The sequence below is a fragment of the Jaculus jaculus genome, chromosome 9 (genome assembly GCF_020740685.1).
Source record: "Jaculus jaculus isolate mJacJac1 chromosome 9, mJacJac1.mat.Y.cur, whole genome shotgun sequence".
NCBI lineage: Eukaryota > Metazoa > Chordata > Mammalia > Rodentia > Dipodidae > Jaculus > Jaculus jaculus.
Window position 1 is genome coordinate 110,372,914 of NC_059110.1, and position 27,123 is coordinate 110,400,036.

Here is a 27,123-nt window from a genome sequence, read left to right on the forward strand (position 1 = left end):
CTAAATTAATTTTTTTTTTTAGTTAAGTTCTTTCTCTAGTCTTTGATATCATTATTAACCAACCCCCACTCCCTTCAGAGTGGCGCCTCTGTCATGAGCAGGGAACTTACATTGGTCATACCGTGGTCACCCGGGGCTGCAGTGTAACTCAGTGGCAGAGCATTTGCCTAGACTGACAACACGAGCTTCCGTCCCCAGCACCACAAGACTGTCTGGCAGAGCTCAATGTCATAATCACCTACCAAACTTCATATTTGACTTTGGGGTCCATCTTGTACGTTCTGTGGGCTTGAACAAAAGTACAATGGCATGTGGTCTCTGTTACAGATTCATAGAGAGCATTTCACTGCCCGAAAGTCCCCTGGCTTTGCCTGTTCCTCTCCTTGACAACCACTGATGCTCTGCATAGCTTTTGCCTTTTCCAGATTGTCAGGTAGTTGGAGTACATTTATATGTACATTTATAACGTAGAACCAGCTAGTATTACGCATGGCAGTTACCTCCATGTCTTGGCATAGCTTAATAGTTCATTTCTTTCTGTTTTGATTTTTTTTGTTGTTATTGTTGTTGTTCTCGTTTGTTTTTGTTTTTTGAGTTAGGGTCTCATTCTGGCCCAGGCTGACCTGAAATTCACTATGTAGTCTCAGGGTGACCTTGAACTTGCTGTGATCCTCCTAACCTGCCTCCCAAGTGCTGAGATTAAAGGCATGCACCACCAAGCCTGGCTTGTTTTGAATTTTGAGACAGAGTCTTTCTATGTATCCTGAATTAGTTGGAATTCAGTCTGTAGACTAAGCTGGCCTTGAATTTTTGGTGATTCTCTCCTCCCTCTCCCTCTCCCTCTCCCTCTCTCTCTTTTTTTCTGAGGTAGGATCTCACTCTAGACCAGGCTGACTTGGAATTCACTATGTCATCTCAGGGTGGCCTTGAACTCATGGCGATCCTCCTACCTCTGCCTACCGAATGCTGGGGTTAAAGGCATGAAAAACCAAAATAAATAAAACAAAAATGCTAATTAATTAATGTGTGTACATGTGTACATGCTCCAGATTCCCACTGCTGCAAAGGAATGCCCACTTGGCTTTATGTGGGGTGGGGGGAATGACAGGCTTTGCACCTTTAGCCACTGAGCCATCTCCCCAGCCCCACTGTTTCTCGAGTGCCAGCATTACAGACATGTACCACTCATTTCTTTCAAGTACTGAATAACGTCCCATTGTCTAGATGTACTATGACTTATTTACCTTTCGCCTGAAGAGTGTGTATTGTCAGTTTTCTGTCATTGTAATGAAATATCTGAGAGAGTTAACTTGTCACGAGAAAAGGTTTATTTTGGCTGTTCTGAAAGTTCCATGGTTAAGTGGTTTTATTGCTTTTGGCCTCTGGAAAAGTGGCACATCTTAGCTGTAGCATGGAGGGCAAAACTTCTCACCTCATCAGCCAAGCAAAGAGAGAGGTGGGGTGATCTCACAGTACCCTTCAGGGGTGCACCTCCAATGATCTAAGGAGCTCCCATGAAGCCCTATCCCCTAAGATCCCTGCCTTCCAGTAGTGCCACCGGGAGACTTGGCCTTCAAGGGACACTCATCCACACCACAGCAGACATACTAGTTGCTTCCAATCTTTGTGCTAGTACCCACAAGCACAACTGCTGGTCGTATGGGAAGAGCATTTAGTTTTATAAGAAACCTCCAAATGTATTCTAGAATGGCTGTACCATTTTGCATCATCTTGTGATCAGTGAGAGTTCCTGCTGTTCCACAGCCTTTCTTGTTTGTTTGTTTATTTATTTTTTGACTTTTTGTTTTTTCGAGGTAGGGTCTCCTCACTGTAGCTCAGGCTGACCTGAAATTCAGTATGTAGTCTCAGAGTAGCCTAGAACTCATGGCGATCCTCTTACCTCTGCCTCCCCGGTTCTGGGATTAAAGGCATGCGCCACCACATCTGGCTTCACAGTCTTTTCTAAAAAAATATTTTACTTATCTGTTTCAAGTGGAGAAAAAGAGAGAATGGGCACACCAGGGCCTCCTGCCATTGTAAACAAACTCCAGAAGCATGTACCCCTTTGTGCATCTGGCTTTAACATGGGTCCTGGGGATTTGAACCCAGGCCGACAGGCTTTGCAAGCAAGTGTCTTTAATCACCAAGTCATCTCCCAGGTCTCACTATGTAGCCCTGGCTAGCCTGGAACTTGATATTTATATGTAGCACAGGCTGGCCTTGAATTTTCTCCAGTCCTCCTGCCTTTCAGTGCTGGGTTAGTATAACGCACCACCACACTCAGCTATAATTCCTCGACTTTTCCTGCTTTCTGTGTCTTTCTGTGCCTCTTGTCGACTACACTTTTATTATTATTTTTTAAATATTTATTTATTTGAGAGAGAAAGGAAGAGGCAGATGAGTGAATGAGAGAGAGAGAATGGGCGTGCCAAGGCCTCCCGCCACTGCAGACAAACTCCAGATGTATGTACCACCTTGTACATCTGGCTTATGTGGATATTAGGGAATAGAACCTGAGTCCTTAGGTTTCACAGGCAAGAGCCTTAACTTCTAAGCCATTCCTTCATCCCTAGACTACATTTTTAAATTTGAAAAATGTAATCTTTGCTGGTTATGTTAGCACACACCTATGATCTCAGCAGTCAGGACACAGGCAGGAGGATCACTGCATGTTGTAAGCCAGGCTAGCCAGTGCTGTATGGTGAGATACTTTCTCGAATATGACCACCACCACCACAACAACAAAAATGGAATCTTCACCTCTACCTTTGATCAGTGAGTGCAGCTCATTTATGTTATTGTAATTTCTACACCACTGGGACTCATTCCTGCAATCTGAAATTTTAATTTGTCTATTCTGTCTTCTTTAGGATAGGTTAAATTTTTTCTTTCTTCTTCCCTCCCTCACCTCTCCCTCCCTTTTTAAGCAAAGTCTGTACCCCAAGCTGGCCTCAAACTCACTATGTAGGTAGAAGAGAAGGATTTTGAACTTTTTTTGGGGGGGTGCGTGCGTACGTGGGCATGTGCCATGACATAGATGTGGAGATCAGAGGACAACCTCATGTGTCAGTGCTCGCCTTCCATATCGTCTCTGGGTGTTCACCATTGTGTTCACCAGCTTAGCTGGCCCGTGAACTTCCAGGGATCCTCCTGTCTCTGCCTCCCATCTCGCTGTTGGCATGCTGAAATTATAAAAGCTCAACTACCTTTAGGATTTCCATGACTTACACAGATCCAAATTCAAGTTGTTCAAGATATATTTAAATATGAGGTTTTCCAGGCGTGGTGGTACATGCCTTTAATCCCAGCACTTGGGAAGCAGAGGTAGGAGGATCATCATGAGTTCAAGGCCACCCTGAGACTACATAGTTAATCCCAGGTCTCCCAGGGCTACAGTGAGACCCTACCTTGGGGAAAAAAAAAAAGTGGAATTTTCACTTTATCTTTTATCCTGCCCGGATGTTTCTGTTTTGTTTTTCTCTCCATTCTCACACCACCTCTTTTCCTCCCCTCCTCTCTCTTCTCTTCCCTTCATAGGGTCTTACTGTATAGCCCAGGCTGGCCTGGAGCTCACAGTGTAGTCTAGGCCTTGAATTTGTATAAGTTGTTCAGCCTTAGCTTCCCAAGTGCCAAGAGTCAAGTGTGAGCCACCACACCTAAAACTTGTGCCTGCCCATCGTGGAGGGAACTCTCTAACACCTGCTTCTGGATATTTCCTTCACTGGATAGAGTGTGGCACCCCAGTTGCCAATGTGAAGCCCGGGATGATGGCGCACATACACTTGCCTTTCTTTCACCAGTGCACCTGGCCTTTCCTGCAGCGTGCTGCTGCCCGGAGGAAGTGCGCAGGACAGGCAAGACAGGAAGCCACCTGTCTGTGGACCCCCGCCCACTCAGAGCTGTTCCTCTGCCTTGTGGGGGTCTTCTCACCTTGTCTCTTCCTAAGAGTATCTTGTAGTATTTGGGGGCTCATTCAGAGGATGTTCATCCTTGGGTCAACAGTTGAGAGCCCAAGTCTTTCCATCTTCTCTCGGCTCTCCCCACTCACGTCACCGCTTCTTTGTCTCCTCTGCAGTCAGACTGGTTCTTCAGTGATGATGAGGACAAAGGAGAGAGAGTAAGTGATGAGCAAGTGGCGGGATGGGATCTGGTCTGACATGGGCTCTGGTCCTAGGGGCAGGTGGGAAGCAAGAGTAATTCGGGGAGGATCCCTGCCCTGGAGCACCTCCAGTCTGGTAGAGGAGACTCAGCCCTTCCCGTCACAAGCCTGTTTGATGGGAGAAATACAGATCGAGCTCTGAGGAAACCCAGTGTAGCAGCACAGGCAGTCCCTGCCCCTTTTATTAGTATTCTTTCCATTATTATATAGTCTTCTATTAAATTATTAGTTTATTATTAGTAGTGCTGTTTGTGGTATGTGCATGTGTGTGTGCAGATGCATGTGCCCTGCATACATGTGTGCAGAGGCTACAAGAGAATGTAAGGTGTCCTCTATTGCTCCTCCACAACATTCCCTGTCCCACCCAGGGCCAGAATGGCTGACCAGGGAGCCCCATTGATTTTTCTTATCTCCACTCCCAGTGGCACTGGGGTTACAATCATGTGTGGCCATGCCCAGCCTGTTTTGTGGGTGCTGGGGATCAATCTTGGGTCCTCATGCTTACACAGCAAGCTCTTACCCACTGAGCTATCTCCCTTGCCTCTGCCCTCTAATCTTATGTAAAGGCTGTGGGATGACCAGAGTCTGATAGAAAAGATAAGGCCCCTGTCTTTGGCTGAAGAAGCCTTCAGGATTTCATCCTACTGGGGAAGGCACAGAACAGTCCTGTGTTGAGAGATGTCTAAGACCTGCTCCTGAGAGGGCTGCACACCAAGACAGTCCCTGCCTGGAGAGCCCAGTCTGAGGGAGGAGACATGGGCCTGTCGTCAGGCTACCCCGTTGTGAGAAGCCTGAAGTCTAGCCATCTGGCTGACCCCTCCCCTTGCTTGCAGACCCCTGTGGATGACAAGGAGCCACAGTCAGTACCCAACATCGAGTATCTCCTGCCCAACATTGGCAGGACCGTGCCACCCAGTGATCCAGGCTCAGGTGAGTGCAGGGTCCTGGGAGGGGAAGGGGAAGGTGGTTGAGACCTGCCTTCCTGAGGGTCCCAGATGCCTGGCCAGATGTCCAGCATCCCTGTCCCCACTCTGTGGGGCTCTAGCTTGCTGACAATTGGAGACAGACCTTGGTAGGCCTTCTCCCTTTCTGGGCAGATGCAGCCTCCCATCTGCGTGGTGTGCCCTGGCCTGGGCAGGGCTTGGCCCCACCTCCTTTGCTGGTCTCTTTCCTGAGCCTTTAATTCCTCACGGGCTGGCGGTGTCCTGGGTGCATTTCTCTTTTTAATTTTTCTTCCTTTTCTCCTTGCACCCTATCCCTCCTTCCTCCTGCTCTCCTCCCACCTCCTCCATCCCACCTTCCCCTCTTCTTCTCCCGCCTCCCTCCTCCAGCGGACCTGTTGGAGATTTAAAGGGTACAGTGCGGTGTCGCGGCCTCGGTCACTAACAGTAGCCGGTGATTATAAGACGACGGGGCAGGCATGAGCAGCAGGCATGTCCACAGTAGTGAGGACTCTCCCCTAACCACAACCACTGCTGGTCCACAGCTGAGCCTCAGCCTCCACCCATTCCCTCCTATTCCAGTGCCCCCTTCTTAGGGGGAAGCCAGAGCTCCTGGCCTAGAAACCTGGCCATCAGATGACTGACTGCCCTTCCCAGCCCCAGCTTTCTGCGCAGCTAGCAGCTTTTCCAAGATGAGGGAAGCTTGCTTGAGGACCAGCCTCTGCAGTGACACTACCTCCAGAGTCTCTTCTGGAATGATAGCCCTTGCCTTAGTTCAGGCCCTGGTCATTTAGCCCAGAAGTCTTATTCCAGGATCCCCTGGGCCTCTTATAACAAAGATGGGTTCTGAGTTTAGAGGCAAATGAGTCGTCCCCCCTTTTCAGTCCCAGCCACTAGCTCCTCCTACACTGTGACTGCTTCCCCCCCCCCAGCATGTTCAGTTCTTGTCCCAGACAAAAGCATCCCTAATTGTGAGATGTGGGGGATAGAGTGAGCAGAGAAGAGCCCCCCGTCTCTTCTAATCACCTGCTGCCGCCTGCCCTGTGTGTGTCGCGTGTGGTCAGCCCATCTTGCTCTTCTCACCATGTGCAGGGGGAGGGGGCTGGGGAGGGGCCTCTAACCTGCCTGCCAGAGAGTGTGGATTAACTGCACCTGCTCGGATCCCCAGGAGGCCTTTGGACCAACCTACTCCCTCTCTGGCTTTGGAGAGGACACTGCCAGGTCTTGTATCTGGTTCCTTCTCCACCTTAGGTATATTAAGGAGTGGGACTTTAATCCCACAGAAGTGATGGTTGTGACCAGCTTTAAATGGGGACCTAGCCCCTTAAGGGCAGGTTGACATTGGCTCTCACCAGCCCACTGTGCCCGCTGTATCTCATCCACTTCATCTCAGCTCCTTTGTCAGTCAATGTGGTGCCCTTGCTTCTCGTGGCTTGGGGGAGGGGGGGGAAGGGCCCATGTAGGCACTCACCTCTGCACAGCGTGGTCTCCATGGCTCCAGAACATCTGTGATTTGCTGTGTGTCACCGTGTGGTTTTCATGGACTGCATCTGATACTGCCATATTCTTTTCATTGCTTCAGAGTAACAGGGCAGGAAGGGGAAGGGGGAGAGGGAGAAAGTAGACCTAGGGAAAAGTCCCCTACCCTTAACCTGGCCAAATGAGGACCCAGTAGTCCACAGCTTAATGCCACTTCCTACTTACCTATAAAGGAAATGGCAGCTCACATCATTTTCTGCTCAGACCCTTCCCACAAAAAAATGCCAGCAGAACCCACCTGTATCTCTAGAGCTTGAGGAGACATTCCTCATTGCTGAACCTTTGAGGCAGGGGGATTGTGTTCACAAGGCTCAGACTTCTCTTGCCCTGATCTAATTTTCATTTTTCTTCTGTCTCTCACCAACAGATTCCACCACCTATAGTTCAGCCAAGTCCAAGGTAAGCAGCCTACTTCAGGTTTTGGTCCAAAGAGTTAAAAGAATGGCAGTTGGATGATGAGAAAAGTTGAGGGTCCCTGGGAAGGAAGGTGGGAAATACTGAGGGAGGCTGAGCAGTTACTCACCTGGGCAGGGCTCGATGAGGTGTCTGGTGTAGAGGAAGGTCTGAACTTGGAGTTGGGTGGCTGAGGGGCAGAGCGATGCAAATAGTAGGAAGCACAGGCTCGGGATGCAGCAGTCCTGAGTTTGAGTCCTGGCTCTGCCACTCAGTGCTTTGGGGACCTCAGCGGAATTCTGTAACTTTTTCCTGACCTGAAACTTTCTTGTCTGTAAAATGGGGATAACAAGTATATATGATGTGACAGTTAGTCCAAAGTCTCTAGAAGAAGGTGGGTGTGGTAGTGCATGCATTTTGGAGGCAGAAACAGCCTGAGCTACATAGCATGTTCCAGGCCAGCCAGGGTTACATAGTGAGACTCTGTCTCAAAACAAAACCAAGCCTGGTGTGGTGGCACACGCCTTTAATCCCAACACTTGGGAGGCAGAGGTAGGAGGGTTCAAGGTCACCCTGAGACTACAAAGTGAATTTCAGATCAGCCTGAGCTAGAGCGAGACCCAACCTGGGAAAAAAAAAACAAAAACAAAACAAAACAAAAGGGGGGCCTTGTTAGTGGGGTCTACAGCAAGCAGAAAGAAGAGAACAATAAAAACAAGAGCAGCTGGGCGTGGCCGCAGCACCATTAGTCACAGCATCTGGGAGGGATAAGTAGGAGAGTTTCTGAGAGTTCCAGGTCAGCGTGAGATAGAGTGAGACCCTACCTCAAAAAAAAAAAAGCTGGGCGTGGTGGTACATGCCTTTAATCCCAGCATTTGGGAGGCAGAGGTAGGAGGATTGCTGTGAATTCGAGGCCACCCTGAGACTACGTGAATGCCAGGTCAGCCTGGGCTAGAGTGAAACCCTACCTAAAAAAAAAAAAATCAATGAAATTGAAAACAGTTTAGAAAAATCAAGAAAACCAAAAGCTGGAGCTAGGCATGGTGGTCCATGGCTGTAATCCCAGAATTTGTGAGGTAGAGGCAGGAGGGTCAGGAGTTCAAGGTCATTATCCTTGACACTGTATCTACTTCAAGGCCAGTCTGAACTACAGGAGATCACCTTAGGGCTGGACTCCAGGATGTGCCCCAGTGATACCTCCTCCAGCCAGGCAGCTGGAGGCCCAAGTTACAAGCTTTAATAAAACACCCGAGTCTATGGGTGATACACAGGGGTCAAGCTGGACTTGACCACATAGCAAGTTTGAGGCCACCCTAAGTTATATAAGACCTTGCCTCAAAAAACAAAAAAAGTGGGAGGAAGAAGAGAGGAAGAAAAGAGTACATTGAAATCAATTACAAACCTTCCAAAAGGGGGCTAGAGAGAAGGGTTAGCAATTGTGTTTCCTGTGTAAGCAAGAAGGCCTGAGGGGGCCTGAGACAACCCAAGTTCAAACCTCCACGCCAGCTGCTTGCAGACAGAGGACCCCCACCCTAGGTAATCATATGGGGCACCTCAAAGGTACATACATATGCACACACCACACACTACATTACACATATGTGTACATATACCATATTACCTACTGCATTACACATACATGTGCACACACCACATGCCACATTATACATACATAAGTTTAAAAAAAAAACAAACTTCCAGGGCTGGAGAAATGACTTAGTGGTTAAGGTGTTTGCCTGCAAAGCCAAAGGACTTCGGTTCAATTCCCCAAGACCCACATAAGCCAGATGCACAAGGTGGTGCATGCGTTTGGAGTTCATTTGCAGTGGCTGGAGACCAGGGTGTGCACATTTTCTCTCTCTCATATAAATAAATAAATAATATTAAAAAAATAAACTTCCAAAAGACATCTCTCCAGCCCCTTATTTTAATTTTAAATAATTCATCTTTTCAAATTGTATCAGTTATGCTGGGCATGGTGTCTTGCACCTTTCATCCCATCACTGGGAAGGCAGAGGTTTTGAGGATCACTGTTTGAGGCAAGCCTGAGACTGCATAGTGAATTCCTGTCAGCCTGGGTTAGAGCAACACCCTACCATGAAGAACAATAACAGCAACAACAACAACAAAATTTGTATCAGTTACTTTCTTGTTGCTAAAACCAAATACCTGACAAAAATCAGTTGAAGCTAGGCAGCACTTGGGAGGCAGAGGTAGGAGGATCACCATGAGTTCAAGACCACCCTGAGACTACATAGTAAATTCCAGGTCAACCTGAGCTAGAATGAAACCCTACCTTGAGAAACAAAACAAAACAAATCAGTTGAAGGGGCAAAGCCTAAGGACCCAGGTTCAATTCCGCAGTACCCACATAAACTAGATGCACCAGATGACACATGGGTCTGTAGTTTGTTTGCAGTGGCTAGAAGCCCTGGTGCACCCATTGTCTATCTGTCTCTCTCTTCCAGATGCATAAGTTATATATATATATATATAATCAGTTGAAGGGAGGAAGGGCTTATTTCAGCTTACAGTTCCATGTCACAGTTCATTGTGGTGGGGAAGGCATGGTGGCAGGAGCTGGTCACATTGGGCCCAACACTGAAGAAGCAGAGCAGCATGATAAATGGTCAGCTTGCTTCCTCCTCCTTACACAATCCAGTACCCCAGCCCATGAGAGGGTGCCACCCACAGTTAGGGTGGGTCCTCCCAGCTCAATGAATCTAATCTAAAAAATCCCTTATACACATGGCCAGAGATTTATTTTCATGCTGATTCTAAAGCCTGTCACTTGCCACACACCATTTTGGTTCACAGTGGACAAAGTATATGACGGTGGTCCTAGATATCCTAGGCATACAGTGGATGAATAATGTCACGTTTGTGTAAAAATCCACTTCATGATGTATTTTTCAGAATATATTCCCACTATTAACTGACCCACAACTATACTCATCCGGTTTTTAACTTAGTATTTCAGTGGTATTTAATTGCTTAAATTAAAATACCATTTAAATACTTAATTTAAAAACTATTATCAAAAAGAATTACCAATTCTCCACAATCTCTTTCAGAAGAAATTGAGGCCAGCATTACTCTGATATCTAAATTATTCATTTAGTCATGCTAACAGAAACCTCCCCTATGTGCTAGTATCCATACTGAGAATGTAAAGAAGAAGGCTTCTGGCCTCAGGAGGCGTATCTGGGACTGGAGCAAGCAGGACTAGCTGGGTGTGGACTTGGGGCATAGTGTGGTGGGGGCAGAGGGAGGTCACAGGCCAACTGTCCTCGAGGAAGAGAAGACAGCATGCGCAGACATGAGGGGCCTGGCTAGGAATAGATGTTCCCAGGGGGAAAAAAATATGCAATGCCATGTGGATAGAGGGAAGCTTGGCTGAGAAGAGCCGGAACCTGAGCCCCACCAGGCAGGAGAAGACACCTCCCTGGGGTAGCATCAGGAGGGAGGAGGCATGGCCATGAAGCATTAGTAATAACTAGCAGGGTGCCCCCAGCTGACTTGTATTTTCTCTAGTAAATGGGTGAGGGCTTCAGCTCTGTGTGAATGAGACAGGGCAGGTTGGGACTGAGTGGTAGTGGATTACAAAAAGCCATGCTCATTTCCTGACTAGGCTGAGGAGCCGGATGGGCAGGTAGAGGCCTCAGAATGCATCTGTTGGCCTGGTTCCCTCATATTCCCGGGAAAGACCAAACAGAAGTCATCCTCATTATCTCCTGTGACCACACCTGTCTGCAGTGGGCATGACACTGAGCTTCATGCCGTCTCCTAAAGTCTCCTAAAGCCTCCTGCCTATGAAACTTACGCCTCTCCAGGAACCTCCAGATTCTGGGCTTGCCTCGCTCCTGCATTAGTCTGGGGAACCTCCCCGGAGGCCCTCTGCTCAGAATTGAGGAGGGGATTGTAGATTGCTCTATTGGGTGTTCTTTGAGTTCTTGAACGGGTACTAATTCCAGCATTAGGGCCCCACACTCATAACCTCAGTGGAACTTCATTTTCTCCCAGAGGCTCCCTCTCCAAATACTATCACATTAGGAAGTTAGAGAGCAGTTCAGTCCATAGCAGTGGGTGAAGCTAGCTGACCATTGGTAAGTTGAATGGCACTCATTTTGCTTAGGTAGGTCAGCACTGGCCAGATTCCTGTGAGTGCACTCTGGCATGGGCCATCTACCTGCCAGTGTTCAAGTGTATGCCCTTACAAAAGCAAGGCTGCTGGAGTCAAGTGCAAGAGTCCCTTCTAACCCGTGGCAGTGGCAGGGAGCTCCATCTGGGGCTCACTAGGGCAGGGAGGCCAGGCTCCTTATCACTTGCTTGCATTGTTCTTGCTAGCCACGGACCCCCTATTCCTATAGTCTCCCTTGGGTTGCCCCCTTGTTCTTTTTGTCAATCTACTGGCTCAGCATTCCCTGGGAGAGACCATTGACCTCAGTGTACTGGAACCAGCTGGCATGAGATGGTAGTTTGATCAGATGATCCAGCAAATAGGATGAGCCAGACAGTGAGGGCTGCCAGGAATGTCAAAAGTGAAGCCAGGCGTGGTGGCACACACCTTTAATCCCAGCACTCGGGAGGCAGATGTAGGAGGATTGCCAAAAGTTCAAGACCCTGAGACTACATAGCGAATTCCAGGTCAGTCTGTGCTAAAGCAAGACCCTGCCTCGAAAAACCAAGAGAAAAAGAAAGAAAAATGTCAAAGTGACAAATGACTTCAAGCAAAGGGTTGGAAGGCAGTCTCCAGCAGAGTGAAAAGTGTGTTGAAGTTGGGGTCAGAGCACAGGCTGTGGGGCATGTAAAGGTCCTGAAAGCCTTGAGCAAGGCTGGGGGCAGGTATCAGAGTCTTCTGCAGGGCATGGTGGCACACACCTGTATATCACCGTGAGTTTGAGGCCTGCCTGGGCTGGAGTGCTTCAAAACCAACCAAAAGAAATCCAGAGTCTAGCCTCTAAGCGATGCTCTGCAGCGGGGGGGGACTGAATGGGGCAAGGGTAGATAGAGGCAGAGAGCCTATTGGGAACCACCTTAAGATAGAGAGCCCGAATGGCAGTTTGGGGCAAAGTAGAGAGGGACATTGTGGTTCTCTGTGGGTGGATTTGGGGTTGCAAACAGGTATCAGATCCAGATGGATTCAGTTAGGAGTCTAGAACTCAGGAGAGTTTGGTCTAGGATGGGGAGGCTTGGTGTGGTGCCTGGGAATAGCATTTTTCCAGAGACATGCACAAAAAAGAGAAATGAGCAGAGTCATGGGAACTTCCCCTTCGAGGCAGAGAAGATGGAAATTAGGTCCAGGAGGCTAAGATGGGCAGCGAGGTTCTGCCAGCCCATGGTGGAAGGCACCAACCAAAACACGCATGCAGAATAAGCAGTGAAGGCTGGCGCAGGTCAGGGAGCCCGGTTGCGGGTTGGGAGAAGCCAGCAGTTGTATTGATCTGGAGTTGGAGTTTGACAGGTGGGAAAGCGGGAGTGAACTGGGCAGGTGCCCTGGGGAGACTGCATTCACTGCATAGGTGGAAGGGCAGACCTTCCGGCTGGGAAGGATGGAGAGGGAGGATAGGTGCTTGTGGCCAGAGAGACTGTCTGCTAGGGACTGGTGTGTTGGAAGCTGGGCTTCCAAAAGGATTTATCTGGAAAAGCCGGCGTGGTGGCGCATGCCTTTAATCCCAGCACTTGGGAGGCAGAGGTAGGAGGATCGCCATGAGTTCGAGGCCACCCTGAGACTACATAGTGAATTCCAGGTCAGCCTGAGCTGCAGTAAAACCCTACCTTCCCACCACCCCCAAAAAGGGGGATTTATTTGAGTTGAATATGGAGCTGAGAAGTCTCTAGGCGAGAACCTCCTCAGTTCCCAGGAGAGAGCTGAGGCCGGACTTAGAGGGGCTGCTGAGGTTGGGGGGGGGGAGGGGGCGCGCTGGGATGGTCCCTGGGCGGGATGACTGGGCGCTGTGCTGTGGTGTGCAAAGTGGACATGCGGAGGGTGCCGAGCCCCTTCTCACCCTCACCGTGTCCCCGCACAGGGTTCGTGGACGCCCAAGAAAGAGCCCTATGCGCGGGAGATGCTGGCGATCTCCTTCATCTCGGCGGTCAACCGCAAGCGGAAGAAGCGGCGGGAGGCGCGGGGGCTGGGCAGCAGCACGGACGACGACTCCGAGCAGGAGGCGCACAAGGCCGCGGCGGGGCCGCCAGGGACGCAGGAGCCTCCCGAGGAGCAGCCGCCAGGGCCCGCCGCGCCGGAGACCCCCGGGCGCCTCAGCCCCCCGGCGGCGCCCGAGGAGCGGCCGGCCGCGGACACGCGCTCCATCGTCTCGGGCTACTCCACCCTGTCCACCATGGACCGCAGCGTGTGCTCGGGCGCCGGGGGCCGACGGGCGGGCGCGGGGGACGAGGCGGACGACGAGCGCAGCGAGCTGAGCCACGTGGAGACGGAGACGGACACGGAGGCGGGCGCGGGCCCCGGGGGCCGCCCGGGCCGCCGCCCGTCCTTCAGCTCGCACCACCTCATGCCCTGCGACACGCTGGCGCGCCGCCGCCTGTCCCGCAGCCGCGCCGACGGCGAGGCGGCGGGCGCGCGCTCCCCCGAGCCGCCGGGCGGCGGCTCCGCCTCGTCCAGCAGCCAGGAGTCGCTGCGGCCCGCGGCGGCGCTCGGTTCGCGGCCCTCGCGCATGGAGGCGCTGCGCCTGCGCCTGCGCGGCACCGCCGACGACCTGCTGGCCGTGCGGCTGAGGCGGCCGCTGTCGCCCGAGACGCGGCGGCGCCGGAGCAGCTGGCGGCGCCACACGGTGGTGGTGCAGAGCCCGCTCACCGACCTCAACTTCAACGAGTGGAAGGAGCTGGGCGGGGCGGGCCCGGCCGAGGCCGCGCGCGGCGACAACAAGGACTCGGGCCTCAGCAGCCTGGAGTCCACCAAGGCGCGGGCCTCGTCCGCCACCTCGCTGCCGCCCGCCGAGCCGGGGCCTCTGCAGGAGCCGCCCCCGCGCCGCGCGGCCGCCGCCCGCCTCCACCAGCGTCTGTGACCGCCGCGCCGGCCCCGTGCGGCCGGAGGGCGGGCGGAGGAGGGGGAGCTGCGCGGGGGAGTGGGCTTGTTGGCCGCGGGGTGTGGGTACGGAGCCCCAAGTCTCAGACTAACGCAAGATAGGGGATTATGCCGACTTTTTGCGTCTTTCCTCTGTCCTTCCTCCTCAGCTCCTAGTCTAAGGAGAGGGTTCCGCGGGGGAGGGGGCGAGTGTGTGCGCGCGCGCGTGTGTGTGTAGTAACTGTGCAAAGGTGTTTCCGGTAGCAACTTATGCCCCACCCCCCTCGCGCCCCTGCCTGCCCCCAAGCAAGGCCCCCACCTTTAGTGCACACAGGAACCCTGTTCCCATGCTTGTCAGAGCCAGAGAAGGGGACCTGAGGCCTCTACAGAAGCAGGGCATAGCACGCCAATCTCCCGGCCACCCTTGTAAGTGCTTTGCTCACTGTCCTGCCCGCTCCTCAGTTTCTGGAGCACCTGGGATGCCATCCCGCCCTCCGCCTGCTGGCATTTTCCCTCCTTCCTTCCTTCCAGTTGAGCCTGCTCCTTCCACAGCTCAGACCACCACTACCTTGTCCGTCTCCTACCTGTGTCTCTCTGGTTTGGTGGGTCTGCGCTGAGCTGTTCCTTCAGGATGGGTGGGACCCACTCCCTTTCTCCGCACATTGTAAATACACCTCAGAGCACCAGCCCCCCCCCCACCCTCACTCATTCCAGGGAAGCCCCTGTGGGGTTGCAAAAAACCCCTCTGAGTCTGTCCTCTTGGTTTATTGCAAAGATTTGCTGTAAAGTCGATTTCTTTCTGCTCCCTTTTATTGTAAATATTGTCTCTAATGTGTAACATATTATAAAGAATTTATAAGGATTTTTAAAGATGTTTTGCTCATTTTAAAAAAGTGTTGTAACAGTGTTGGATAAAAAAGCCCCACATCCGCATGGCTCCTTCCACTGTGTCTTTGACACACCTCTCTAAGCAACAACTAAGATTTCCTGCTTCTGAAAAGTCCTGTCTTAAAAGTACAGTCTATAGCTTGGAAATAAATTGCCTTCCTTGAGGCATGAATGAGCTGTCTCACTTGTTTGGAAGCGGGAGAGGAATCCCAGGACTGGGGTGGAGACAGGAAAGGGACCTATCCCTGGAGGGGGTGGCTGGGGTCAGGTGGTAGCAGGGTGACCCTGGATGTTTTTTTTCAAGTGTCCTGGGAGACTGGTATGAGCAACGGCAGGGAAGGACGTGGTCCCTCCCAGCAGACCTCCAGGCACCCACTCTGCACACCAGCAAGAGGCCAGGCAGGTGTGAGGCTCCTTGCTTTTCAGATGCAAGCCTTAAGAGTGGTCTCAGGCGTTGCCTAGCAGACAAGGGGCAGCTTGGCCAGCTGTCACCCCAGGACCAAACAGTATTACAAAGGACAGTGTGAGGGTCGCCTGTTGTCTCAGCCCATGTGTACATTATGGCACAGATGGGTCTCCATGGGATTTTAACTGCCCTGCCTGCTTATGGCTGCCTGACAGTAACTACAGGAAGAGCAGGTGACGCCAGTCAGAGCTAGGCAGAATGCTAGTCCCCAGGTGAGTAGGCCCAGCACCCCCACCAAGGGCTTTCCTACATTATTCCTTCAACACTTGGCCACTGTTCTTCCCATCCGGTATGTGAAGAAACAGATGCAGAGCCAATGATAGATCTTGCTTGGGATCGCTCTGCTTGGAAGTGGGGGAGTCAGACTGAGCCTAAATCCAAGGACAGGGAACAGGTACAGCCCACTGAGTGACTTTTATAGACTATAGCAGGCTTTGGATGAGAGGAGTTCAACCTGTTCTCTCAAATATAAAAAGTACTGAGGGGCGTAGAATGCTTAGCATGCATGAAGCCTGGGGTTCCGCCCCAGCACCACATAAACTAGCATGGGGTGGTAGGCATCTGTAATCCCCACACTCAGGAGGTAGGGGTAGGAGGATCAGAAGTTCAAGGTCATCTTTGGCTACATAGTGAGTTCAAAGGCAGCCTGGACTACCTGAGGCTCTGGACTTCAAAATAAAAATCATGGGCCGGGCTTGGTGGCACATGCCTTTAATGCCAGTACCTGGAAGGCTAAGATAGGAGGATCACTGTGAGTTCGAGGCCAGCCTGAGACTACATAGTGAATTCCAGGTCAGCTTGGGCTAGAGTAAGACCCTACCTCAATAAACAAACAAACAAAAAAAGTAAATGGAAATATTTGTAAATAATGAAAAACCAAGGTAATTCATTGCTGGCAGATCCATCATATAAGCACACAAAAGGAAGCTTTGAGCTGAAGTTAAAGTACCTGATTCTGTTTTTTGCTTTTTTTTTTCAACTTTTTGTTTCAATTCCAATGCCGGGTGCAGTGGCACATGCCTTTAATCCCAGCATTCAGGAGGCAGAAGTAGGAGGATCGCCATGAGTTTGAGGCCAGCCTGAAACTACATAGTGAATTCCAAGTCAGCCTGGGCTAGAGCAAGACCCTACCTCAGACAAAAAGAAAAGAAAAGAAAACTCCACAAAGCAATAATTACGAAACACATCGTCTTCTGACATGACTACACACGGAAGGGGGAAGGGATGAAGCTACATTGGAGTAAAGTTTTGAATACTGTTAAAATTAAATGTGTATTGGGGCTGGAGAAATGGTTCAGCGGTTAGAGCGCTTACCTGCAAAGCTTAAAGACCTGGGTTTGATTCCCCAGTACCCATGTAAAGTCTCCAGGGCAACCACTAAGAAAATACCTTTTTAGAGCTGAAGCGATGGCTTAGTAGTTAAGACACTTGCCTGCAAAGCCTAAGGACCCAGGTTTGATTCCCCAGTACCCACATAAACCAGATGCACAAGGTGGCGCAAGGCCCTGGCGTGCCCACTTCTCTCTCTTTACCTGCCTCTTTCTTTCTCAAATAAAAAAAAATTAATGATTTTTTTTTTTTTTTTTGGTATTTTCGAGGTAAGGTCTCACTCTAGCCCAGGCTGACCTGGAATTCACTATGGAGTCTCAGGGTGGCCTCTAACTGACAGCAATCCTCCTACCTCTGCCTCCCAAGTGCTGGGATTAAAGGCGTGTACCACCATGCCTGGCTTAAAAGATTACCCGGGCAGAGCTGGAATTCATGATGTACTTTCAAGGTGGCCTTGAACCACAGTGTTCCTCCTACCTCAGTGCTGGGATTAAAGGTGTGCTTCTTTAAGAAGAAGGAGGAGGAAGAAGAAAAAAGAAGGAGAAAGTAGCTTTTTAAAATGATGTAAATGGGGCTGGAGGGATGGCTTAGCTGTTAAGGCATTTGCCTGCAAAGCCAAAGGATCCAGGTTCAATTTCCCAGGACTCACGTTAGCCAGATGTATAAGGGGGTACACGTGTCTGGACTTTGTTTGCAGTGCGCGCCCATCTTCTCTCTCTTTCTCCCTCTCTCTCTGTCAAATAAATAAATAAATAAAATGATGTAAACGGCTGGGCATGGTGGTTCATACCTTTAATCTCAAACTTGAGAGGCAGAGGTAGGGAAAAAGTCAAAAAGCGAGGGAGGGGATTAAAAGATAACTTAACAAATACCTTTTTTAAAGCAAGAATGAAGGAATCAAGGACTATCCAAATAAATGCTGTAAGAAAAGAAATGGCAGGCATAAATCTGACCTTATCAGTAACTAAAGTGAATGTAAATGGATTCAACATCTCAATAAAAAATGGAGACTAACAGAATGGATTAAGAAATATGATGATTTGTGGGCTGGAGAGATGTCTAAAAGTTTAAGACATTTACCTGAGAAGCCTAAGGACCTAGGTTCAATTCCCCAAGCCCACATAAACCAGATGCACATAGTGGCACCTGCATCTGGAGTTCATTTGCAGTGGCTAGAGACCCTGGCATGCCCATTCTCTCCACCTTTCTCTCATAAATAAATAAATAAAAGTATTTAAACAGAAAAAGCCAGGCGTGGTGGCACATGACTTAATCCCAGCACTCGGGAGGCAGAGGTAGTAGGATTGCTGTGAGTTCGAGGCCACTCTGAGACTGCATAGTGAATTCCATGTCCGCCTGGGCTACAGTGAGACCCTATCTCAAAAAAAAAAAAAAGTGCACTTTGGAATACAAGTTGGCACTTCTTCCAAATGTGAACTACAGTGACCATAAAGTCCAGGGATCTTACTAGAAGACCCCCACCCAGGGAACTAAAACATATGGCCTGCACACGCAAACACACTGTACCCCAGCGCCAATGTACTAACAACCTAGAGGTCAATTAATCCCATGTGGGATATACCCACGGTAGAACTATTTAGCTGTGAAAGAAATGGCATACTTTTAACACACATGACCTTTGTGAGCACTATGCCAGAAGCCAGTACTGTGCTGTGCTGTGCAACTCCACGTGTGTGAAACCACTGGCGGGGCAGGTCACACAGAGGAAGTAGATGAGTACATTACCCAGGGCTTGGGGTGTGGCAGTAAGGTGGGAGCTAAATGAGGAATGATTTTTGTGGGTGAGGACATTCTGAAATGAGACTGCAGTGCTGGCTGCACATATCTGCAAACATGCTAAAAATCACTGAGCTGTAGACTTTTTAAATGGATGAATTTTATGGTGCGTGAAATTCGTCTGAATAAGCCATAAAGACAAACAGACACACTCTCTTCTCTGCCCCTCTCTCTCTCTCTCTCTCTCTCTCTCAAATAAATAAATAGACAAACTGCTCTAAAGTCGCTAGTCTGTTCACAGGGTTTGGTTACCTAGAAAATGTTTCTTTGGGAAAACTTCAAATGGATTAGGACTGAAGAAGAGGCGCAGGGACTTTTTGCTGCCCTGGTGGAAGCATGGTGAGCAGTGAGAGGATTCCAAGGGCCCAGAAATGGAAGGAGGAGTGCCAAGTTTCACCTTGGCTCCATCACTGGTAGCCATGAATCCTTGCTCTGAAACTCCATTTCCCTTCCAGAGCTACTGGGTGGCAGGTACCTGTGAGAGCAGTTTCTTTTCTTTCTTCTTCTTTTCTTTTCTTTTTTTTTTTTTTTTTTTTTTTTTGTGTGTGTGTGTGTGTGTGTGTGTGTGTGTGTGTGTGTTTGTTTGCTTGTTTTTCGAGGTAGGGTCTTGCCCAAGCTGACTTGGAATTCACTAGTCTCAGGGTGGCCTCAAACTCACAGTGATCCTCCTACCTCTGCCTCCCGAGTGCTGGGATTAAAGATGTGTGCCACCACGCCTTTCTTCCCAGGGTTCCTAGAAACAACCCAGCTTCCTTTCTTTCCCTGGTCCAAGGCTTCTGCCCCACCATCCTAACGTGTCCCTCCCCAAGCTAGAACGCACAGACTACCTCCCACTCTCGTTCAGCCTTCAGCCTGGGATGAGTTTCTAGCTTCCACTCCTTGCTTCTTTGTTCTTCCTCCTTTTTACTGGTGTGGGGAAAGTGTGAATGCAGTCCACCACTGCCATAAATTATGCAGTGGAGTTTCCTGCACCTGGGGAAATCACAGCGATCAGCACATCCGGAATGTGATGGATGAACCTCTCCCTAGGAAAACCACCTTCGTGACCATAGCATCTCATCTTCCTTGCCAGGTACTTAGATTTAAAAAAAAAAAAAAATTAATATTATTTATTTATTTGAGAAAGAGAAAATGGCAGAGAGGGGGGGGAGGGAAGGAGGGCTTCAAGCCGCTGCAAACAAACTCCAGATGCATGCACCACTTTGTACATCTGGCTTACATGGGTCCTAGAGAACCGAACTGGGATCCTTTGGCTTTGCAGGCAAATGCCTTAACCACTAAGCCATCTCTCCAGCCCAACTTAGACTTTGTGTTTTATTTTGTTTGAGGTAGTGTCTCTCTCTAGCCCAGACTGACCTGAAATTCACTATGCAGTCTCATGCTGGCCTCAAACTCATGACAATCCTCCACCTCTGACTCTGAAGTACTGGGATTAAAGGTGCGTTTGTTCTACCACATCTGGTCACTCTTCACTTTTTTTTTTTTTTTGATTGGTTGGTTTTTTGACACAAGGTCTCACATTATTGCTTTGAAACAGTTTTGCTCTAACCCAGGCTGACCTGGAACTCACTCTGTAGCTCCAGGCTGGCACTCAATTCATGTCAACCCTCCTACCACAGCCTCCTGAGTACTGGGGTTATAAGCATGAGCCACCATGACCATCTAAAAAGGTATTTATTTATTTTTAGAGAGACCAAGAGAGAATTGGCATATCAGGGCCTCAGCCACTGAAATTGAACTCCAGACACTTGCAGGACCTAGTGGGCATGTGCAACCTTGCACTGGCCTCACCTTTGTGTGTCTGGCTTATGTGGGATCTGGAGAGTCAAACATGGGTCTTTAGGCTTCGCAGGCAAACACCTTAACTACTAAGCCATCTCTCCAGCCCAATAATTTGTTTCTTTGAGACAGGGTCTTATGCAGTTCAACTTCTGCACCACCACATCCTGATTATACTGGTGCTGGGACTCAAACCTGGGGCCCTATGCATGCTAAGCAAGCACTTTACCAGCTGTGCTACATTCCCAGCTCCACTCCTCAATCTTTTTGTTTGTTTGTACGTAGGGTCTCACTCTGGCTCAGGCTGACCTGGAATTCACTATGTAGTCTCAGGGTGGCCTCAAACTCTCAGGCGATCCTCCTACCTCTGCCTCCTGAGTGCTAGGATTAAAGGTGTGCACCACCACACCCAGCTCCACTCCTCAATCTTAACGTCTCAGGATCAGCAGATCAGGTGTTCCCCATGGTTCACGGCTACAACTGTCCCAGGTCTGTTTCCTTGCTCCACTGCTTATGGTCCCAATGCCTTCCTGCTCTCTGGCTGGCTTCTCTGCCCCAGAGACCAAGACTAGGTCTTGAGAGCATATGGGCACCCCTGACCAAGAGGGCCACCACTTGGGAGGCATTTGAACACTGAAGAAGCACTTGGCATAGCCCCTGGCACATGGAGTGTTGGTGGCTCTCTCTTCTGGAAATGGAATGAGAAAGAGATGGTAGGACTGCTGACATTCTAATGGGCACAAGAACAGCCTTTAGGTAAGATGAGGTCTGAGGCCTTTGGGAAGCTGTGGTAGAAGCTCACTCACTCAAGGATCAGGATGCTCAGCACAGTGAGCACAGTCCCAACCTTTGGCTACAAAGAGCCAGAGACCCATTAGCAGAAGAAAATTCTGGACCTCCAATAACAGCTGAAAAGATCTTGTTTCCTGGGCCCTGCCATTACTTTATGGGACAGAAGTGATGGCTGTCAGGAAGAAGGGGCTGGTCAAGGAGATCTATAACCCCAGGCTTCCTTCCCAAGTTCTGAGCCACCTGAAGACTCCAAGCAGGGTGTCTGGCCAGCTCCCTGTGCACTGCTGGTTGAAAGTCCGTTTCTTTCCAACACAGGTGTTTACATGTGTGGGCACCTTGCTACAGTGCTAAGGCATGTTTACATTAGTTCTGGAAGTCGATGCTGTAGAAAGGTTGGAGAACATGATAGGTCATCTTACCCAGAAGGGGGGAGGCTGAAACCCAACCTAGGAGGCTGCTGGAGGTAATCCAACCCTACTTGGGTGGGGAAAAACATTTGGAGTCAGGCAGAGCTGGATTCAAATCCTGAGTCTACAGCTTCCTAGTTGTGTGCCTCTGGGGAGATCCCCAGCATCTGAATACTGGTCTGGTCACTCACAGGTAGGGAGTGTCAGAGCCACCTTGAGGCTCACCAAGATCACATAGGACATCTCCCAGAATGCCCAACCTGGAGCTGGCTCCTAATAGTGGGGTCCCTCTTCAGTATCCCAGAGGGCATCAGTTCTCACACCAGCCCCAGGGCTCCCATTCTGTCCCTTCTCCATTCTCTGCCTGCTGACCCAGGACTGATGGTTTCAGGAGTGCCCAGGCTCTGCCATCCCCTGATCCCCCACCAGCTCCTTCCAGGCCCTCCAGGGTGAAGAGGAGAAATAATGAGTCAGGAGCTGACCGGGAAGGAGATCCAGGAGAGGAAAAAGAAACAAGTTTTATTAAAGCCCCAACACTTGGCTAGAAAAACTGAAAAGGAAGGAAAGAGCAGGGAAGTAAAGAAAGGAGGTGGGGGAGAAAAGGACATTAAAAAAGAGAGACAGAAAACACAGCAACCCTTTTCCATTTAGAAATTGTCAAGTTACACTGACAGAGGTCACAGAATGTCCACGGAAGCCGTCACTGCTACACCAACACAGGCCCTACGGGGTGGACGGGGTGGGGGTGGAGCCGGGCTGGCCCTGGGAGGTGCCCCGCCAGGGATCCTACTGAGAGCCTCTGCCCTGAGACCCTAAGGGAAACAGCATATTGTGGAAGGGGCTGCAGAGAACCCCCCATGCGAGTAACACAGCACAGTGGGTGGGGGCGGGGGACCAGGTACAGGGTCCTCCAATGTGGTAGTTTCTCTTGGTCAAGCACACACTGATGGACAGAGCAGCAAGGCGCATGCAGCTGGGGGTGGGGAGGGCACTGACGTGCTGTGGGCTTAGAGAGACAGCGGAGGAGCTTGGGAAGGGATGGGGCTGGGAGAGGGGGTGCAGGGATGCTAAAACACACGCACACATGCACACGCACACAAGCAGAGGCCCTCACACTCCTGTCTGCACCTGCACACCCAAACACCCACGGACACAGCTCACATACATCTCTGCACGTGCCTGTTCTACACAAATGTGGCCCTCACACAAACAGCCAATCCACACACAGTATACATGGTCTCACTCCCAAGGCTGATGCCAAACATGCAGCTACCCACCCCTCCACGCATATGACATAGGCCATGCCTGTGCACACACATCCCATGCATATACACACAGGTAAGTGGGCTTGTGCGGGTGTGAAGACATACACACAGAAGCGTGCGCGCGCGCACACACACACACAGCCTGCACACACACACACACACACACACACACACACACACAGCCTGCATACAACCCAACGCTAATGTCTCCTAGCCCATACATGCGCTGGAGCCAAAGTGAAGGATGATGCAAATCCCACGGGGCCGACCTGAGAGTATGGAATGGGCCTGGCTCCCTGCATGGATGGATACTTCCCCACGGCTCTCCCCCCCAACAAAGGACATTCAACTCAGGACAATGACGTAGGAGTGCACACTCAGGTCACAGGGCTTGAGGGGCCGTGGGGGCAAGCGAAGAGTAGCAAGCAGAGAGTTAATGGAGCGGAGAGGCCCCACTCCCCTCCCCTCCCAAGTCAGGGGTCTCTGTACAGCCAAGTCAAACCGAACGCTTCACAGGACCACAGACACCAGGCCACGTGCCTGTCCCCAGCCCCCCTCCCCCGCCAAGCTAGCGGCCAGGGAGAGTGCGCCATGGTTTTGTTTTTTTTTTCTTTTTTAAATATTTATATATATTTATATTACGTATATTATATATATAATATGTAAATATATTTTTAAAACAATATAAAATGTTAAGACACTTCACTTAAATGTAAAGAGTTGCTTGCAATTAAAAGTAATTGCATCATTTATGAGGTCCTTTTTTTTTTCCTATTTTCTAGTTTTGTTTTTTTAAATTTTTTTTTTCTAGGAGGGATTTTTTTTTCTTCTTTTGTTATTTTTCAAAAAGGCTTGCTTGCCTTGGTACAAAAATGATCCAAAGCTTAAATAAAAAAGAAAAAAAGTAAAAAGAAAAAAACAAGGATGAGTCAATGAAAACAAAAACAGAAGGGGGAAAAAAAAAAACAACCTAGTTTCCCCTCCCTCCCTAAAGAGAACCCTCAACAGCTGCCCAGGCCCTCCCCACACCAGCCCTAAGGTCTTGGGGTTCTACCCTTCAAATGGCTCCTTTCTGTGCTTACTGGGGGGCTAGTGCCCAAGACCCCCTCCCTGTGCTTACTTCACTTTGTGCTCCAAATGGAACCCCATTCACCCCCACCATCCCCTCCATTTAATCTTCATCTGCTGTGATCAAGAACCGAAATCCAGCCTCTCCCTTGTCTCCAGAGCCTCTGCAGCATGTCCACAGGCAGGACACTGGCTGGCTGTTCTGTCTCGGGGACCCTCAAACACCTTACCAGTGGTCACCAGATCCCCAGAGAAACCACATCTCAACCCTTCCCTGAAGACCCTCAAATCACAGAGGCTGGATGCAAGTCATGTTGCCCCCAGCTGGGGGTCAGCACCGTCCTCAGTGCCGCCAACCAGTCCCTCTCTTCTCCCTGTTTATCTCACGACCAGACCCTTTCCACCCTCCACCCCACCCCCATGAAATAAGTTAATGGTATTTAAAGTGCTAAATTAGGAAACTAAAAGTACCAGATGCCCCTCTCAGGGCTGCCTTCTCTCAAGGCAGTCTCAGGGGCAGGCTGTCCACATGACCACCCTCCACTTGAGGTGTCTCCAGGGGCCCCTTCTATCCTCAGCTAGCACCAGCCGGACGCTGAGCCCCAGCAAGCCGGCTCCATCCCAGGGACCCAGGCTCCCGGCCTCACACTCCATTTGGGGCCTCTCAGCCTTGGCCTCCTCTCCAGAGGGCCCCTCCAACAGTCCTGTCTCCAGGCCCACTGGAGCTGGAGAGGAAGGCAGCAGGGTTCAGTCTTGACAGAGGATGGACAGGGAGTAGGGCATCTCCAGAGCCAGAGTCTCCCTTGTCCATTGTCCAGCCTGATGCCAGGGTCAGTCCAATGTCCACGTGTTCCTCCAGGAAGTGACCCGGTAAGCTGAGGGGGCCTCTTGCTGTTCCGAGTCTCCGTGGCTCAGAGTTTGTTCTGAGTGTTCTTGGGAAGTTAGAGGAAGGAGGGACCTTTGGATGGATTGGGGAGGAAGAAGGTGAAAGAGCAGAGCAGGAGAGAATGACAGGAAGTGGGCCAAGGAAAGGTCACTAGGGAATAGGAAGTCAAGGAAGGTGGTGTGTTTGGTTTTTAGTTTTCCTCTTTCACTCTTTAAAAAAAAAAAAAAAAAAAAGAGAGAGAATTAAAAGTGAATCATTCAAAAAAACCAAAAACACCAATGGGAGATGCGTAGAGAGCTGAGGGCCGTGCCCGCGCAGCCCTTCTGATGGGAAAGCAGGGAGGGGGTGGGCATGAAGGGAAGTAGGAAGAGATGGCAGGAGTGAGGGAGGGGCAGGCTGGAGGGGTGGTATGAGGGGCTTCTAGAAGGAGATGGAAGAATTCCTTGCCCCAAAGGAAGTCAATACAGGGATGGAGGTTCTGGAACCCGAGGGCTTTTCTGAGACTGGGCTCGAGGTCTCATTCGACCCGCTCATCTCTTTAGATGGTTTAGTGGCCTGGAACAAAAACAGGGGGTCAGGGGTCAGAGAGCGCAAAGGAGAGCCTTCATGCTGGCCTCCCAGCGTGTAGTTTTGAAAAATGGAAAACTCCCATGAATCCAAGAGAAAATTAACTGCAAAAGCAAGAAACCGGAGGGGGTAGGTGGAGAGAGTGGTCCCCTGAAGGGGGGGTGGCTCATCAGGAGCAGAAAGGAGGTTGGGGGAGGGACACAAGGTTGGACCAACAGGCCTGGAATCCAGAGTGGGATGGGGATACATGGGTCCACAATTACTGATAGAAAAGAGAAAAAGTGGAAGAGAGATACCAGACAGACCCAGCCCAGGAGAGGTAGAGGGGGTAAAGGGAGGGAAGGGGAGAGGGGAGGGAAAAGAAGTGAAAGGTTAGCAGCCATAAGGATGCATCTACAGCCAGAGGCAGAGGGCTCAGTAAGGCAGCCCAGCAGTCCAGGGTCCCTCTGGCCTTGGCGGGAAGCCAGCCCTCAGCAGGCCTCTGGTGGAAGCTGGCCCTCCCTGGGCAAACTTCAAATTGGGGAGGAAGCACTTGCCACAGCCAGCTTTCCTGCTAGCACAGGAAGCCCCACTGTGGCCCCACCTGTATCCCCCAGCTCTGAGCGACCTTCATGGTAGCTTGAGGCCACATTGCAAGGACACAAGCTACACTCTCTGATGGTCAGAACCTTCCCTTCCTCCCCAACTTCTCTGTCCGTCTTGTTCTTTGGTGCTATGGTCTCTGAAGTGAGGTTCAAGGTCCATTGGAATGCCCCCCGCCCAGGGGTCAACATGGGGCATGTGTCACAAATGCAGACTCCTGGGACCCCTTCAGAGTCACCTCTGGTATGGGTACAAGGGACTCTGGGGACCACTGGATGAGGACTACACAGACCAGACTACTGCCTTGGCCGTTACAGTGGTAAAGACCCACCTAGAGCTTGCTCCTAGAATAATAACCAGATGACCTTGATTTGAAAAGGGGGCGGGGTGGGCTTGTTGTGGTGTGTACACCTTTAGTCCCAGCACTCAGGAGGAGGACTGCTGTGAATTCAGAGCCAGTCTGGAACTACAGAGAGTAAAATCCAGGTCAGCCTGGGCTAGAGACCCCACCTCAAAACAAACATACAAATAAGCAAACCAAAAAGGGAGTAGGGTGGCTGGAGAGATGGCTTCACAAGTAAGGGCACTTGCTCTATAGGCCTGGGTTCGATTCCTCAGTCCCCATATAAAACCAATGCACAAAGTGGCACATGTGCCTGGAGTTCACTTGTAGTGGTCCCAGGAGTGGTAGTATATGCCTTTAATCCCAGAACTCAGTAGGCAAAGGTAAGAGATCACCATGAGTTTGAGACCACCCTGAGACTACACAGTGAATTCCAGGTCAGCCTGGGCTAAAGTGAGGACCTACCTCCCCCCGCCCAGAAAAAAAAAAAAACCCACAACAACAACAAAGCCAGGCATGGGGCTGGACAGATGGATGGCTGAGCAATTAAAGGTACTTGCTTATAAAGCCTAATGACATGAGTTCAATTCCCCAGTACCTACATAAAGCCAGATGCACTAAGTGGCACATGCGTCTGAAGTTCATTTGCAGGGACAGGAGTCCCTGACACAACCATACTCACTCTTTCCCTCTTTCTGTCTTTCTCAAATAAATAAATAAGTAAAAAAATATTCTAAAGCCAGGCATGGTGGCAATGACAGTAATTGTTGAGGTATGAGGCTGAGGCAGGGCAGTGAGTCCTCCAGCCCAGGCTGGGCTAACATAATGAGACCCTGTCTCAACATACCAAAACTCAACCAATCAACCACAAGGCTACTATAAACAAAAGTGAAAATAG

The 27,123-nt window shown here is 50.3% G+C and overlaps 2 protein-coding genes and 1 non-coding gene across 9 annotated transcripts in view; 1 reads left to right on the forward strand and 2 right to left on the reverse strand.

Annotated features, from left to right (window-relative positions):
- Arhgap23 (Rho GTPase activating protein 23) overlaps window positions 1-14,057 on the forward strand; it is a 113,909-nt gene extending 99,852 nt beyond the window's left edge. For all 3 annotated transcript variants that reach the window (XM_045158827.1, XM_004655784.2, XM_045158828.1), the window contains 4 exons: window positions 4,076-4,117; window positions 4,993-5,089; window positions 7,007-7,038; window positions 13,062-14,057. In XM_045158827.1, coding sequence (XP_045014762.1) covers window positions 4,076-4,117; window positions 4,993-5,089; window positions 7,007-7,038; window positions 13,062-14,057 — 1,167 coding nt within the window. The remainder of the gene's footprint in view (window positions 1-4,075; window positions 4,118-4,992; window positions 5,090-7,006; window positions 7,039-13,061) is intronic.
- Window positions 14,058-19,447: 5,390 nt separating this feature from the next.
- On the reverse strand, window positions 19,448-19,616 carry LOC123463628. The gene has a single exon (XR_006639036.1). It is a non-coding gene; the product is annotated as a U1 spliceosomal RNA (small nuclear RNA).
- A 2,391-nt stretch (window positions 19,617-22,007) lies between these two features.
- The window catches only part of Srcin1 (SRC kinase signaling inhibitor 1), a 74,967-nt gene continuing 69,851 nt past the window's right edge, over window positions 22,008-27,123 (reverse strand). For 4 of the 5 annotated variants that reach the window (XM_045158436.1, XM_045158433.1, XM_045158434.1 and 1 more), the window contains one exon: window positions 22,008-25,288. In XM_045158436.1, coding sequence (XP_045014371.1) covers window positions 25,154-25,288 — 135 coding nt within the window. In that variant the 3' untranslated portion in view covers window positions 22,008-25,153. The other variant, XM_045158438.1, reaches the window with a different exon arrangement.